Source organism: Chiloscyllium plagiosum, chromosome 7, assembly GCF_004010195.1.
Source record: "Chiloscyllium plagiosum isolate BGI_BamShark_2017 chromosome 7, ASM401019v2, whole genome shotgun sequence".
In the NCBI taxonomy this organism is placed as follows: Eukaryota; Metazoa; Chordata; class Chondrichthyes; order Orectolobiformes; family Hemiscylliidae; genus Chiloscyllium; species Chiloscyllium plagiosum.
In genome coordinates this window covers 80,104,502-80,119,535 of record NC_057716.1, presented here as the reverse complement: position 1 = coordinate 80,119,535, position 15,034 = coordinate 80,104,502, and the positions used below count along the sequence as shown (strand labels likewise).

Here is a 15,034-nt window from a genome sequence, read left to right as displayed (position 1 = left end):
AACCACAAGGGATGAATGCAGATTTCTCCAGCTTTCTCATTTCCCCTCCCCCCACCTTATCTCAGTCCCAACCCTCAGACACAGCACCACCTTCTTGACCTGCAATCTTCTTCCCGACCTCTCCGGCCTATCACCCTCACCTTAAACCTCCTTCCACGTATTGCATTCCCAACTCCCCTCCCCCAAGTCCCTCCTCCCTACCTTTTATCTTAGCCTGCTTGGCACACCCTCCTCATTCCTGAAGAAGGGCTTATGCCCGAAACGTCGATTCTCCTGCTCCTTGGATGCTGCCCGATCTGCTGCGCTTTTCCAGCAACACATTTCTCAGCTCTGATCTCCATCATCTACAGTCCTCACTTTCTCCTAAATAAAATCCATTGCCAGAGGTCTAACTGATACCCAAAGATGATGTTGGAGTCGCTGAAACTTTCTTCAAATGTGTGCATAATTCAAAAGAAATGTTTCATAAATCTTTTTTTTAATTGAGGCTTAAAAGCAGACCTGAAAATAAGCATTTATAACACAGTCAGCCCATAAAGAAGTTGAGGCTGAAGGAGTTCCAAAAAGGATATTATGATACTTTGGATTCCTGATGAGGTAGAGGAGCCATTTTCACAGACCTGCAAATGAAGGTTCATCAGATAGTAGTACAGGCCAGGTATTGTACAGAGATACTGCAAGTACCAAATGAAATTCCTATGGTGTAGCTTTAAGGGAAAGTCAAGCATTGACAAATCTGTATTTTATCAAGCCAATTCTTCATAAGGACATAACACATTGCTGTAAAATGTCCCATTCTTGTCAGGTAGTAGGAAAACCTCAACATATAATCAAACTGACACCTTTACTATACATAGGAGAAAGTGAGGACTGCAGATGCTGGAGATCAGAATGGAGAAGTTGGAGGGTTCCCAGTCGGAAGATAAGTTGGAGGGTTCCCAGTCGGAACCACAGGGGATGAACTTGGACTTCACCAGTTTCTTCATCCCCCCTCCCCCCACCTTGTCTCAGCCGAATATCTCCAGCCCGGCACCGCCTTCCTGACCTGCAGTCTTCTTCTTGACCTCTCCGCCTCCATCCTACTCCGACCTATCACCCTCACCTTGACCTCTTTCCACCTATCACATTTCCAACGCCCCTCCTCCAAGTCCCTCCTCCCTACCTTTTATCTTCTCCTGCTGAACACTCTCTGCTCATTCCTGAAGAAGGGCCTGTGCCCGAAACGTCGAATCTCCTGTTCCCTGGATGCTGCCTGACCTGCAGTGCTGTTCCAGCAATAAAGTTTCAACTGCAATATTAGTTTGTCAACCTGATGAGCTGACCAGATTCTCCATAAATTATAGAAAGGCATATACAGCAATAAAATCAGTGTCTCATTTCTTTTGAAAATGAATTATTACAGCAGGGATACTGGAAAGTACAATCAACAGAGAGCTAAAGAAATATCAGATTTTAAAGCATCAAAAAGATTGTATCAAAGGTGAGTCATGCCATTTGAATTTATCCAGGATCTTAGGACATCTTAGGACAATGACAAGTGTTTCAAAGAACAGTGAAAATAAAGGCAAAACTAGAATTCCCTGTTCCGAAAAATAGATGTGAACCATGATATCTTCGAGGAATTGTGGTTTTTATTGGAAATTTGTGCTAAGCTTTATCTCATTAGTTGTACATCTCACTGATTGATTATGAAAACAGGCAAGGGTCACAAGAGTGACAAAAGCTTTTTAGGAATCTGAAGACAATTCTAACAAATGGATTGGTGTTGTCAATCTCAATTTCACAAATCTTTTAGAATGATGATGTCAGTGATTGAGGGTGGGTTTGACCTTTTTCAGTCAATTAGTATTATCAAGCAGAGAGAAACCTGAAAGGTACTTTTCTAAGAAAATGATTCTAACATAAATAAGGAAACTTTGGAAGTGTTACTAGCCTTTAAACATTTCAAAATTTATGTCCACCACAAACATAAAGTAATTGCCTGAATTGAGGAGTTGCACTTCTGAACAGGAAATTTGCTGATGTCACTCAGCTCTTAAGAAGGGTGACAGAAGGAAGCCAAGGAACTTCAAACCAGTTAGCTTGATGTCTGTGGTGGTGAATTTGGTGGTGTGTACAATCAAGGATAGGATAACTGATCATCTCACAAAATTTTAGTTATTCAAGGAGAGTCAACATGGATTCACGAAGGCAATCTCTGACAAATCTCAGAGTTTTTTGAAGAGGTGACAAAGGTGGTGAAGAGAGGTAAACCAATGGATGTTGTTTAAATGGGCTTTCAGAAGGCTTTTGATAAAGTCCCACACAAGACTGTTAGCTGGGGAGGAAGCTCATGGAATTGAGGGCAAATTATTGATATGGATAGGAAATTGGTTGAGTCACAGGAAACATCCAGTTGGAATAATGACACTCACATTGGCAGGACATTACTAGTGTTATTCCACAGGAATTGTGTTGGGGCCTCAATTATTTACAATAGTTATTCACGGCTTTGATATGTGTGAGGTAATGCATGTCAAACTGAAAAAGGGATAGATCAGAGTATTTTTTTAGAAGGCATAAGGTTGAATATAGTGCAAGCCTAATGAGATTTGGTATTCAGGGGTTAAAATACCACAAACAGTACTGAACATCGTCAAGAATGCTAATGAAATGCTGGCCCTCAGATCTGAATGGCGAAAATATAGACCTGCAGATGTTACGTTGCAGTTACAATAAAACTATTTAGACCCAACTTGAAGTACTGCGAGCAGCTTTGGACAGCACACCTCAGGAAGGAAGTTTGGAGGACCTTCACTGCAGGGGTACATGAATGATACCTGGACCTCAGGGATTAAATTATGAGGAGAGATTTGCCAGTCAGGGCCTTATTTTCTAGATTTTGGAGGTTTAAGGGTCTTAAGGGTATTAAAAGGAAAGGCAGGATAGATAAAAATAAATTATTCCCACTGGTTGAAGATTCTAGATTCATGGGGCATAGTTTAAATATTAGGGCTAGGCCAATTAGGAAAGATGTTAGAAAGCATATCTACATTGAAAGAGTAGAAGAGATTTGGAACTCTCTTCCTCAAATGGCAGTCAACGCTAATTTAATTGTTAAAGTTAAATCTGAGATTAACAAATTTTAACTTTTATCAGTGGCAGTATGGCTCAGTGGTTAGCACAGCTGTCTCACAGTGCCAGGGGCCCAGGTTTGATTCTGGCCTGGGGTGACTGTCTGTGTGGAGTTGGTACATTCTCCCCATGTCTGTGTGGGTTTCCACCCACAATCCAAAGAAGTACAGGAGAGGTAAATTGGCCATGTTAGATTATCCATAGCATTCAGGAGTGTGTACGTTAGGTGCATTAGTCAGGGGAAATGCAGAATAATAGGGTAGGGGAATGGGTCTGAGTGCATTACTCAGTGGAGTCATTTTGGGCCTGATGGTCTGTTTTCACACTATAGGGATTCTTAAAAAAAATATAAGCAAGGGTTTCAAGGCATATGGGCCCAAGGTAGATATATGGAGTTAGGTCACAGACCAGCCATGATCTTATTGAATGACAGAGCAGGCTTAAGGGGCTGAATGGCCTATTGCTGTTCCTATGTTCCTATATTCTACCACAAACTGACAATCGTCTCTTAATAATTGTAGGGAAATTCAAAACCTGAAATGTCAGACTAGTTCAATAGAACTTTTTAATTCAATTATAATATAACAAATGTTCATATCACTGGAAAAGAGAATATAGTGCTATCAAGAATATAACAATGACAGAATAGTTTGAAGATTTTTGAAGATTGACAAGGAATTGTATGAATCCAAGATAAAGAGTGAGGGCATCATTGAATATAATTGTTTTGTGTTCCATAATTACGCATACCTACATTGTGTCATGAAATGCATTTGGAAATGACATTTCATCTTAAAAGTGTGGATGTACATAAATAGCACATATTTCCAAGTTAGCAGAATATGGAGCTGGTCAGACAATATTGGGTTGAAGAAAGATTTATCATGGGATTTCTATGAAAAGTTAAAAGGTCAAAGAGAAGATGGCTTACAACTCAAGTAAAATCAAAGTATTGCAGATGCTTGAAATTTGAAATAATAAAATCAGAAAGTACTGAAGAAACCCAGCAGGTATGTCAGCATCTCTGGTGGGAGAAACAGAGTTAATATTTTGAAAGTTCTGAAGAAGTGCCTTTGGTCTCAAAGGATTATGTCCTTTAGAAGTTGTGCACTACTCTTCTCTCAGCTTTTAATGCTTCTATGTTTTGCACCATTTATAAATTTTAAAATGATGTTTTTACAACATGGTTTAGTTTATTCCTGATAATTGGGAAAAGCAAAAGTCCTAATATTTGCCATTGGAGAACTCCACAATAAACCATTTCCCAGTCTGAAAGATCATAGAATTCCTACAGTGTGGAAACAGGCCTTTCAGCCTAACAAGTTCACACTGACCCTCCAAAGACTAACCCAACCAAACCCGTTCCCCTACCCTACATTTTTACCCCTGACTAATGCACCTAAACTACACTTCCCTGAACACCATGGACAATTTAGCATGGCCAACTTACCTAATCTGCACATATTTAGATTGTAGGAGGAAACCAGAGCACCCAGAAGAAATCCACAAAGACACGGGCAAAACGTGCAAACTTCACACGGACAGTTGCCCGAGGCTGGAATCAAACCTGGGTCCCTGGCACTGTGAGGCAGCAGTGCTAACCACCGAGCCACCATGCTGCCAGTAACTATGTCCAGTAACTAATTGTTTCCTATCAAGCAGGCAATGTAATACCCATGTCTCTACTGTCCCTTTTATTCTATGTTCTTAAACCTTGCTTGCAAATCTGTTCTGTGGCATTGCATCTGAAAGTCAATATATAGCATATCAATATCATTACCCTGATCAATCACATTATCTCCCCAAAAACTTTTGTGAGTTGATTAAATGAAATTTCCATCTATCTTTTCATAATTAACCCTTATTTATGCATGCTGATGCAAAACATAATAGCTCTGACAGAGCTAACTTTATAGACTACATGAAGCAGCACCTGATGTGATGCTGTTTTATAGTTTTTGGATGGGGAAATCAAGATCCTAATGCAGACAGATGCATCATCATGGACTCCTGATAGTCCAATTATTATGTAACACAAGCCAATGATTTGTAACTATTGTTACGCTTCTCATTAAGAATGGTTTATCATCTACAATGCAAAAATAGGCCTTTATATACAGTTTAGAAAGCAAGATTAGAAGGTTCTTCTGGTGCAGCAGCAGTGTCTCTACATCTGGGCCAGGAGGCCTCAGCTTAAGTATCATTTTCTCCAAAGGTGGGCTATATCCTGTGTGAGCAGATTGATTCGGAAAATATCCAGAAAGGAGGATTGGTGGCAGCACTGTCTCTCAACCATCAGTTCCGAGTGGTTGTTGCTGCAACAATTACAACACATAATTCTGTCCTAAATTATTGTTGATATTTCTCTACCATAGGGTTGGTGTGGAATTGCTTGGCTTATAATTGCATTTCTTTTATCAATGAACTCACCTTCCCTGCATTCTACAGCAAAGAGTTCCCAACTTGAGTGAAAAAATTCTCACCTCTCTGCCAAAAGGGGAGCCCCAGTTTAAAACAATACCCCCTAGCTTTAGACTCACCCCAAGAGAAAAGCATCATTTTAAGATGTAGTCTCACCAATGTTCTGTATAACTGAACCAGAACAACCCTCTTTTCATAATAAAGGGTACCATTACAATAGCTGCTAAACCATCTGGACACTTCTTCACCTTAGAATTCTGCAATCATTCTCCATTTAGGCAACTTGCTCTTTTTGAAATTCTTCCTACCAAAGTGAACAACTTCACACTTTCTCGTAGATGTTCCGCATGCCAGACCTTTGCCCACTCATTTGATCTACCCATATTCCTGCGACTGCCTTATAACTTCTTCGCAATTAGTGTGGCTCACATTAATCCAAGAATCGTGTCTCAAGGTGCATATTTTCTCATTGGACTAGAAACGTACGCTAAGGAAACTTCTTCTGACATACTTCAGTTACTGTCTCCTTCATACCCCATTTATGCTCATATTCCAATTATATCCAAATCAGTAAAATCCTCCATTATAACCATGCTATAACTCTTGCACTCTGTAATTTCCTTGCAGATACATTTGTCTGCATCCTCTCACTTCCCATTTCTATATTTTCAAAGTAGAAATTTTAAGATATTTAGTTGCTCCCAAGTTTACATATTGATTCAAATAATTTCCAATGCCTCATTTGACTACTTTTGCACCCTTGTCCTTTTTTAAAAGTATGTCACTTATTTATGTGGGTGATATTTGCTTCCTAGCAATTGGACTCAACAGGCAAATAAATATTATGGCAACTCAGAGGCTAGGAATTCAACATCGAGTGATACACCTGCTGATTCCTCAAAGCCTGTCCACCATCTAGAACTGAAAATGTGTTGCTGGAAAAGCGCAGCAGGTCAGGCAGCATCCAAAGAACAGGAGAATCGACGTTTCGGGCATAAGCCCTTCTTCAGGAATGAGGAAAGTGTGTCCAGCAGGCTAAGATAAAAGGTAGGGGGGAGGGACTTGGGGGAGGGGCTTTGGAAATGCGATAGGTGGAGGGAGGTCAAGGTGAGGGTGATAGGCCGGAGTGGGGTGGGGGCGGAGAGGTCAGGAAGAAGATTGCAGTTTAGGAAGGCAGTGCTGAGTTCGAGGGATTTGACTGAGACAAGGTGGGGGGAGGGGAAATGAGGAAACTGGAGAAGGGGGGAACCACCATCTAGAAGTCAAGAGTGTGAAAGAATGCTCTTCACTTGCCTGGATGAATGCAGGAGCTCCAATGATACTCAAGAAAGTTGACCCCACCCAGGACAAGGTAGGTGGTTTGATTTATACCCTATCCATCAACGTAAATAAGGGCTTCATCCAACAGCTGCAAACATGGCAAAAGTATGCACCATGTACAAGCTTGTTAGAAATTGGGGTCCCTTTAAAACTCTGTTATTTTATTATTCCATATTGAGTATTTTCTGAGTAACATGTGACTTCATCTAACTGTGTTACAATTGTAATTAGTCTTGTGAACTTTTATTTTGCACCTGTAGTGTCCCTATCTCTGGTCTTGGAGGCCTAGGTTCAAGTTCCATCTGTTGCAGAGGTGTGCCATAAATGCCTGAACAGGTTGATTAAAATAGCTAATGTCCAGCTTTCTACAAGTGTAAATAAAAGGTCTATCAGATGCCAGATTACCTTATTATGAATGCGATGTTTTGGAAAACAAGAAATTTTTGTTCTGAGAAGGAATGAAAAGTTGGCTTCAAATGGAAATGGACAAGGGAACAACATTGATTTGACCTCACATGTAAATGCTCCATGGTCACTGGCCAAAAGGATTTAGATAATTGATTGCCATAATGTAAACTATCACACCCTAGAAAGTGAGTATATCAGCAAGTGCTCAGGAGCAGGCAATGGTCCTCATCAAGTGGTCCTTATAGGTGGCAATCCTCACCAGGGACCTATGTTCGCCAGATGGAAGATGGATCTGAAGAAGAGGACCAAGACACAGGGAAGAGTTTCCCAACACTTTGGCTAGAGCCCAGATTTTGCCTTCACAACATTATTGAGACCAATACATTCCACACCAAAGCCTGTGTGTCATCTGACATCAATGCAACATCCCTAATTATTACAATTGCAAAATTTCTTTGTTTAATTAACTCATGTATCATATCTAAACTGCTACTTCTTATCAAGCTCAATAAACTGGCTAAAAATTTCTTACTAAGGTCAACGGATAACTGTAATCATGAACATTCATTACACTGCAACAATTATCACAGGTCTGATAGCACATTCCATACTCATGACCTTCACCACCAGAAGCACAAGGTGAAGGGAAACAATATCACCGACAAGATTTCCTCCAAACCAAACAATATTATGAATTTGAATTATTGTTCAATTTTTGATGTAAAATTGGGTGGGATGAAGTTGGCACGATACCCAATATCCACTCACCGCCTTTCTGATTTTACTCACCACTGAGGAGTGATTTCACATTACCATTCAAGTCTTTAAATGGTCAGTCAATGGCCATTTAAGGACCTGCAACTGCCATAATTGGGATTTTACTTGGGTGGGAAGGGTTAATGTCATCACCTGCCAGCTTTATTGTGACCTGATGGGCAGTCTCTCCTATTTGGAAATCCATTTTCCAATAAACACTTTCTGCATGTGATCTCCCTAGCCCTGAAATGGCCAGCTCCCATATTCTCACTGAGGAGGCCAAGTTGGCAAGTCCAGTCGAACTGGAAAGCAGTGGAGTTGTGATAATGTCACTGGGATAGTAATCCATAATCCAAGGCTAATGTTCTGGGTATACTGGTTGGAATCTTGCTGTGACAGACAGCGAATTTGAATTCAATAAAATGTCTAGAATCAAAAATCACTGTCAATTGATCTTTAAAAAAATAATGTCTGGTTCACTAATATCCTTTAGGGAATTAAATCTGTCATCCTTACCTGGTCTGGGCTACAAGTGACTTCAAACCCTTAACAGTGTGGTTGACTCTGAAGTATCCTCTAAAATGGCCCTGACATGCCACAGAGATCAATGGGCAACTTGGGATATGCAATAAATAATGATTCAGTCAGCAATGCTCATATCTGTGATTGAATTTTAAAAAACTTGCCTTTGCTTTAAGAAAAAAATCTGGGTTTACCTTAAGCCAAACCCTAGAACTACCTCTAATTATGGGTCCATGGCACTTCTTCTTCAGGGAAGATCTGTAGCTCTAGCATTGTCTACCGCTCCCTGTGATACTGCTCTGATTTGAGACTACTTACTAATCAAATGCAGCAATTCTCAGACCTGTTGGACAAGGGCATATTGGAAAGAGCTGGGAGTTCATTACTAGATGAGCATAGAAGTTTACCATTGAACCAATTAATTGTCTCCTGGCCATCAATTTGTTGCATGATGATCTAGTCAAACACAGGTGGGCTCAAATCCATTCTTTAAGAATGAGCTGGAGTGGAATTGTTGAAATAATGACACCGCTTAAAATTCAGCTTATATTTTCTTTCCTTCATTATTACTGGATCAAAAATCAGGAGCTTTCTTCCCTTCCAGCACTACAGGTGTACTTATGCCAATGGACTGCAGCAGTTCAAGAAAGTAGTTAACCATCACCATCTCAAGGGCTACTTCGGGTCTACAATAAAAGTTAACCTATACTGCAATACTCACATCCCATGAAAGAATAATAGTTTTCAAGCAGATTCACATTGCTCAAACATTTTACAGCTATTATTTGCCTTTCTGTGGGAGGAGCCATTATATCTGATATCTGTGACCTTTATCCCCTTCTTTGCCTCACACTGCACTGTAAAGGTATTTGCTTATGTTCCATTTTCCAGCTAAAACATAACTTTATCTTATCTGTTTTCAGAAATTGAGGAACTTATTGTGTATTTTCGACATTAAACTTGAGTTGATTGGTTTGACTCACCTTAGCGTGTCCTGCCCTTGTTATCGAAAGCATGTCAAACAGCTGTCCAGTGTAATATTGTACCCCACAGAACAGAATCACAGAGATGCTGTCACCTTCTTTTTCTATTGTAGATAAAATATTTTCACTTCTCAGGGTTTCTTCTCCCTAAAAACAAACAACTGATTATGCTTTTTGATGGTAAAGTTAAATAACAAAATTGTAGTTCATACAGTCATTGAAAGTTTAAAATATTTTTCAGTTTAATGTGGAAAACATGTCCAGGATTTCAACACAATTCCAAAAATTATGGCCTTTGGAAAACTTCAAGTGCTTCAGAAAATTTAACATCTTCCACTGTCAGTCATTCTCTTCCAAAATATATTACAAGCTTCCAATACATGTCTGATATTTATGAAAAGAAAGATAAAGACTTTCCTATCTGTCAAATTAAAGCATTCTAAATTGTGCTTTACTCTTCTGTAAAGCAAAATCACAAAGATTATTTTCTTCAAACACTTAAATAGAAAAAAAATGAGGGGTATGGATAGCGTAAACTGGCAAAGTCTTTTCCCTGGGGTTGGGGAGTCCAGAACTAGAGGGCATAGGTTTAGGGTGAGAGGGGAAAGATATAAAAGAGACCTAAGGGGCAATTTTTTCACACAGAGGGTGATACGGGTATGGAATGAGCTGCCAGAGGAAGTGGCGGAGGCTGGTACAATTGCAACATTTAAGAGGCATTTGGATGGGTAAATGAATAGGAAGGGTTTGGAGGGATATGGGCCGGGTGCTGGCAGGTGGAACTAGACTGGGTTGGGATATTTGGTCGGCATGGACGGCTTGGACCGAAGGGTCTGTTTCCGTGCTGTACATCTTTATGACTCTATGACTCTAAGTTCCAGATTGTAAAGGGAAACATATTAACAAGAAGACATTGGACGTGATAATGCGGAATGGCATGAATGTTAGAAAATAGTGTCATGCAAACCACATTTGAACATTGTAGCAGGAATGCCCTTCATCGCCTGTTGCGTTTTAACCAATCTCATGTTGTGCATGGATGCTTAAATTCAATTAACTATGTTTTCCATATTAATTTTGGCCATAAGTTACAGGTGCAAAATTATATTGATATTTGGACAGTTTTATGACTGTATTGTTGGTATTTCACATCAGTATCTCAATGCATGAGCTAAGAGTCTGGGAATGGTATCCCTATAGTCAGCAGCACCTTGAAGCAATCTGATACGACAACTGAGAAAAGGAACAATCAGAAGGAGGACAACACTGGTGGAAAAAGCAAGGAAGATGCTCCACGGAGCAAATCCGACTGAAGTTCCACTGAGAATATGGAGTGAATGGAAGAGAAGGCAGTGAATGACAGTCCAATAAAGTTGCTGACTTTAATTGTCGAAGGAAAACATGGTACTCTAAATGTTTCTTTGTCAGAACATTATCACATCAGCATTAGCTCACTTTCAATCTTCTGGAAATTGTGTCATGTCACGTATTTCACTGAAGGAACAAAACATTCAAATTAAACCTTACTTGCTATGATAAGCAGTGGAACTAGAATAGGCCATTCACCCTGTTGAGCCTGCTGCACCATTCCATTACATCTTGTCTGATCATCCACCTCACATTCTCACACTATGTCCATATCCTTTTATATCATTAGTTTCCAGAAAGCTATCAATTTCTCTCTTGAATCTATTCAATGATTGAGCTTCTACTGCCACCTGGGGTAAAGAATTCAAAATATTCACCACTGTGTGAAGAATTTCCTCCTCACCTCAGTCTTAAAAGGCGTCCTCCATATTTGGAAATTATGTCTACTGGTTCTACACTTAACAGGCAGAGGAAAGTTTCTATCTGTCATGTTCTGTGAGATTTTTGAACAATTCTATTAGATCTCCCCTCATTCTTTAAAACTCCAAAGACTATGAATCCAACTTCCTCAATCTCTCCTCATCAAACCATCTCACCCTTACATGGATTGGCCTGCTAAACCTCTATGGCACCATTGTAAATATATCATTCCTTCGATAAGGAAATCAAAACTGCACACAACATTTCAGGCACAACCTCATCAAGGCTCTTTACAATATCAGAAATGCATTCTGACTTCTGCACTCAAACCTCCTTCTAATGCAGAGCAATGTACCATTTGCCTTCCTAATTACTTACAATACCTGCATGCTTGCTTTTAGTGAGAAAGCAAGAATCAGGATTTTTGTTTAACCTTTGAATTGAGGCATCGTCATTTGGGTGGCAAGATTTACCTCACATCATATACATAGTTATTTTGAGATAGAGATGCCTTGCTGCAATTTATAACACTAAAAAATGAAATGGCATATAAATAGATTTTACAGAACTTCATCTTGAACTGTAAAGTGTTCCAATTAAATTGTTCCTAATTTGTAATTGCATTGAATCTTAAGCAACATAAATTGCCTGTGCATTCAGAAATTATATGAGGCGCTTCTCGAATGTCCTGAAACTGCAATAAATCAAATAGCAATCTACAACAATACGACTCTCTGTATCACTCAATTGTGAGTAGATTCCTGAATGCTAGCAGACCATAAGATTTAGGAGTAGAATTAGGCTATTCAGCCCGAGTCTATTCCACCATTTTATCAACCCTGTTCTCCTGTCTTATCTGTACAACTCTTGATCCTCTTACCAATCATGAACGTATTTCTATCTTTCTGCAATAACTGACTTGACCTCCACACTTGTGCCAATGAGTTCCACAGATTAAACACCTTCTGGTTGAAGAAATTCCTCCCATGTCAATTCAAAACTGTTGTCCCTTCACTCTAAGGCTGTACCCTCAGGTCCTACTCTCTCCCAGTAGTGGAAAAATCTATCCAGGCTTCTCAGTATTCTGTACATTTTATCAGATCCCCCTTCATCATTCTAAACTGAATTGAGTGCAGACCCAGAGTCCTTGACTGCTCTTCATATGACAAGCCCTTCATCCCCAGGATCCAGCTTGTAAATCTCCTCTGGACTTCCTTCAATGCCAGCACATCCTAGTATACATACAGGACCCAAAACTGCATATAATATTCCAAATGTGGTCTGACCAGAGCCTTATACAAACTCAGCAGTACATCCTTGCTCTTGTTATTCAGCCCTCTTAAAATGAATGCTGACATTGAATTTGTCTTCCTAATGGCCAAATGAACCTGCATGTTAACTTTAGAAGAATCCTAAACTAGGACTCCCAAGTCCCTATGTGCATCAGGTCTTTGAAGCCTATCCCTGTTTAGAAAGCAGTCTATGCCTCTATTCTTCCTACCAAAATGCACAAGCTCTCACTTTCTCCACATTGTATTCCATCTGCCACTTCTTTGCCCAGTCTTCCTAGCTGGTCCAATTCCTTCTGCTGCTTCCAGCTTCCTCAAAACTACCTGTCCCTCCACATTTCTTTCCATCATCTGCAAACTTAGCAACAATGCCCTCAGTTCCTTTATCCAGATTGTTAATGTATAACATGAATAATTGTTTCCCAACACTGCCCCTGCAGAACTCCATAATTCACCAGCTGCCATCCTGAAAAAGACAACTTTATCCATACTCTCCCTCTTCTGACAGTCAGCCAATCCTTCAGTTGGGCTAGTATCTGGCCCCTAACACCATGTACTCTTACTTTATTTAGCAGCCTCCTGAATGGCACCTTTTCAAAGGCCTAATGGAAATCCAAATAGATAATGTCCATTTACTCTCCTTTGTCTAACTTGCTCATAACCTCTTCAAAGAATTCTAACAGATTTGTCAGACATGACATCCCCTTGATGAAGCTGTGCTGACTCCATCCTATTGTACTATGAACTTCCAAATAGTCTGCAATCTCATCCTTAATAATGGACTCTAGAATCTTACCTGAAGTCAGGCGAATCAGCCTTGTAATTTCCTATCTTCTGTCTCCATTATGTTTTAACCAAGAGTGTTACATTAGTCAATATCCAATCCTCTGGGAACTTGTCTGACTTCATTGATTCTTGTGGTTAGCACTGCTGCCTCACAATTCCAGGGACTCAGGTTTGATTCTACTCTCGGGTGACTGTGTGGAATTTGCACATTCTCCTCGTGTCTGCATTGGTTTCCTCCGGGTGTTCCAGTTTCCTTCCACAGCCCAAGGATGTGCAGGGAAGTTGGATTAGCCATGGGAAATGCCATGGTTACAGGGATGGGGTAAGATGGTGGGTCTGGGTGGGATGCTCTTCAGTAGGGCCTCTTCTACCCTATGGGAATTCTATGATTCAATCTCCTCAGCTATTTCCAGCAGAACTCTGGAATGTAATCCATCTGGTCTGTGCGATTTATCCACCTTCAGACCTTCCAGCTCCCTCATCACATTCTCCTCAGTGATGGGTGCTACATTCACCTCTGCCCTCTGACGCTATTGAAGTTCTGTATTGATATTGCTATCTTCCACCGTGAAAACTGATGAAATGTACCAATCAGCTCCTCTGCCATTTCTTGGCTCCCCATTACTATTTCTCCAGCCTCATTTCCCAGCAACCCAATGTCCACTCTCGCCTCACTCTTACCATTTAGGTATCTGGAAAAAAAACTCTTGCAGAATTCTTTTATATTTCTAACGAGCTTGTTTCCACTTTTATTGTTTTCTTTTGTTATCCTCTGATGGCTTGTAAAGGCTTCCCAATCCTGTGGCTTCCCACTAACCTTCACCACATAATATATTTTCTTTCCACTCTTATGCTGTCCCTACCTTCCTTCATCAGGTTCATCTCATGCTCCCCTTAGTTTGTTTCTTCTTCTTTGCAATACGTTTCTGTTGTGCTTCCCGATCTACCTCCTGAAACCCTTGCCATTGCAGCTCCATTGTCTTCCTTGCTGGACTCCCCTTCCAATCATCTCTGGTTAGCTCCTCCCTCATTTCTCTGTAATTACATTTACTCAATTATAATATGGTTGCATCTGATTTAATCTTCTCCCTCTCAAACTGCAGGGCAAGTTATATAATTTTATAACTTTATCACTGCCCCTAGGGGTTCCTTCACCTTCAACTCTGGTCCAAGTATGATTGCAGTGGAGCCTGTTCTATTGGAACAGCTCCATCTTCCCCAGTACTGGTACCAATGTCCCAAGAATTTGAACCAATTTCTCCAACACCAATCTTTGAGTCACTCGTCTACCTCTTTTAACTTGTTGACTCTGTGCCAATTTGCTCATGGCCCTAGTAGTAATTCAGAGATTATTAGCTTTTTGGTTCTGCTTTCTAATTCAGCAGCTGAAAATGTGTTGCTGGAAAAGCGCAGCAGGTCAGGCAGCATCCAGGGAACAGGAGAATCGACGTTTCGGGCATAAGCCCTTCTTCAGGAATGAGGAAAGTTTGTCCAGCAGGCTAAGATAAAAGGTAGGGAGGAGGGACTTGGGGGAGGGGCGTCGGAAATGTGATAGGTGGAAAGAGGTCAAGGTGAGGGTGATAGGTCAGACTGGGGTGGGGGCAGAGAGGTCAGGAAGAAGATTGCAGGTTAGGAAGGCAGTGCTGA

At 40.5% G+C, this 15,034-nt stretch overlaps 1 protein-coding gene across 3 annotated transcripts in view; it reads right to left on the bottom strand.

Moving 5' to 3' along the window:
* kynu (kynureninase) overlaps positions 1–15,034 on the bottom strand; it is a 176,257-nt gene that overhangs the window by 70,728 nt on the left and 90,495 nt on the right. For all 3 annotated transcript variants that reach the window (XM_043694093.1, XM_043694092.1, XM_043694094.1), the window contains one exon: positions 9,525–9,671. In XM_043694093.1, coding sequence (XP_043550028.1) covers positions 9,525–9,671 — 147 coding nt within the window. The remainder of the gene's footprint in view (positions 1–9,524; positions 9,672–15,034) is intronic.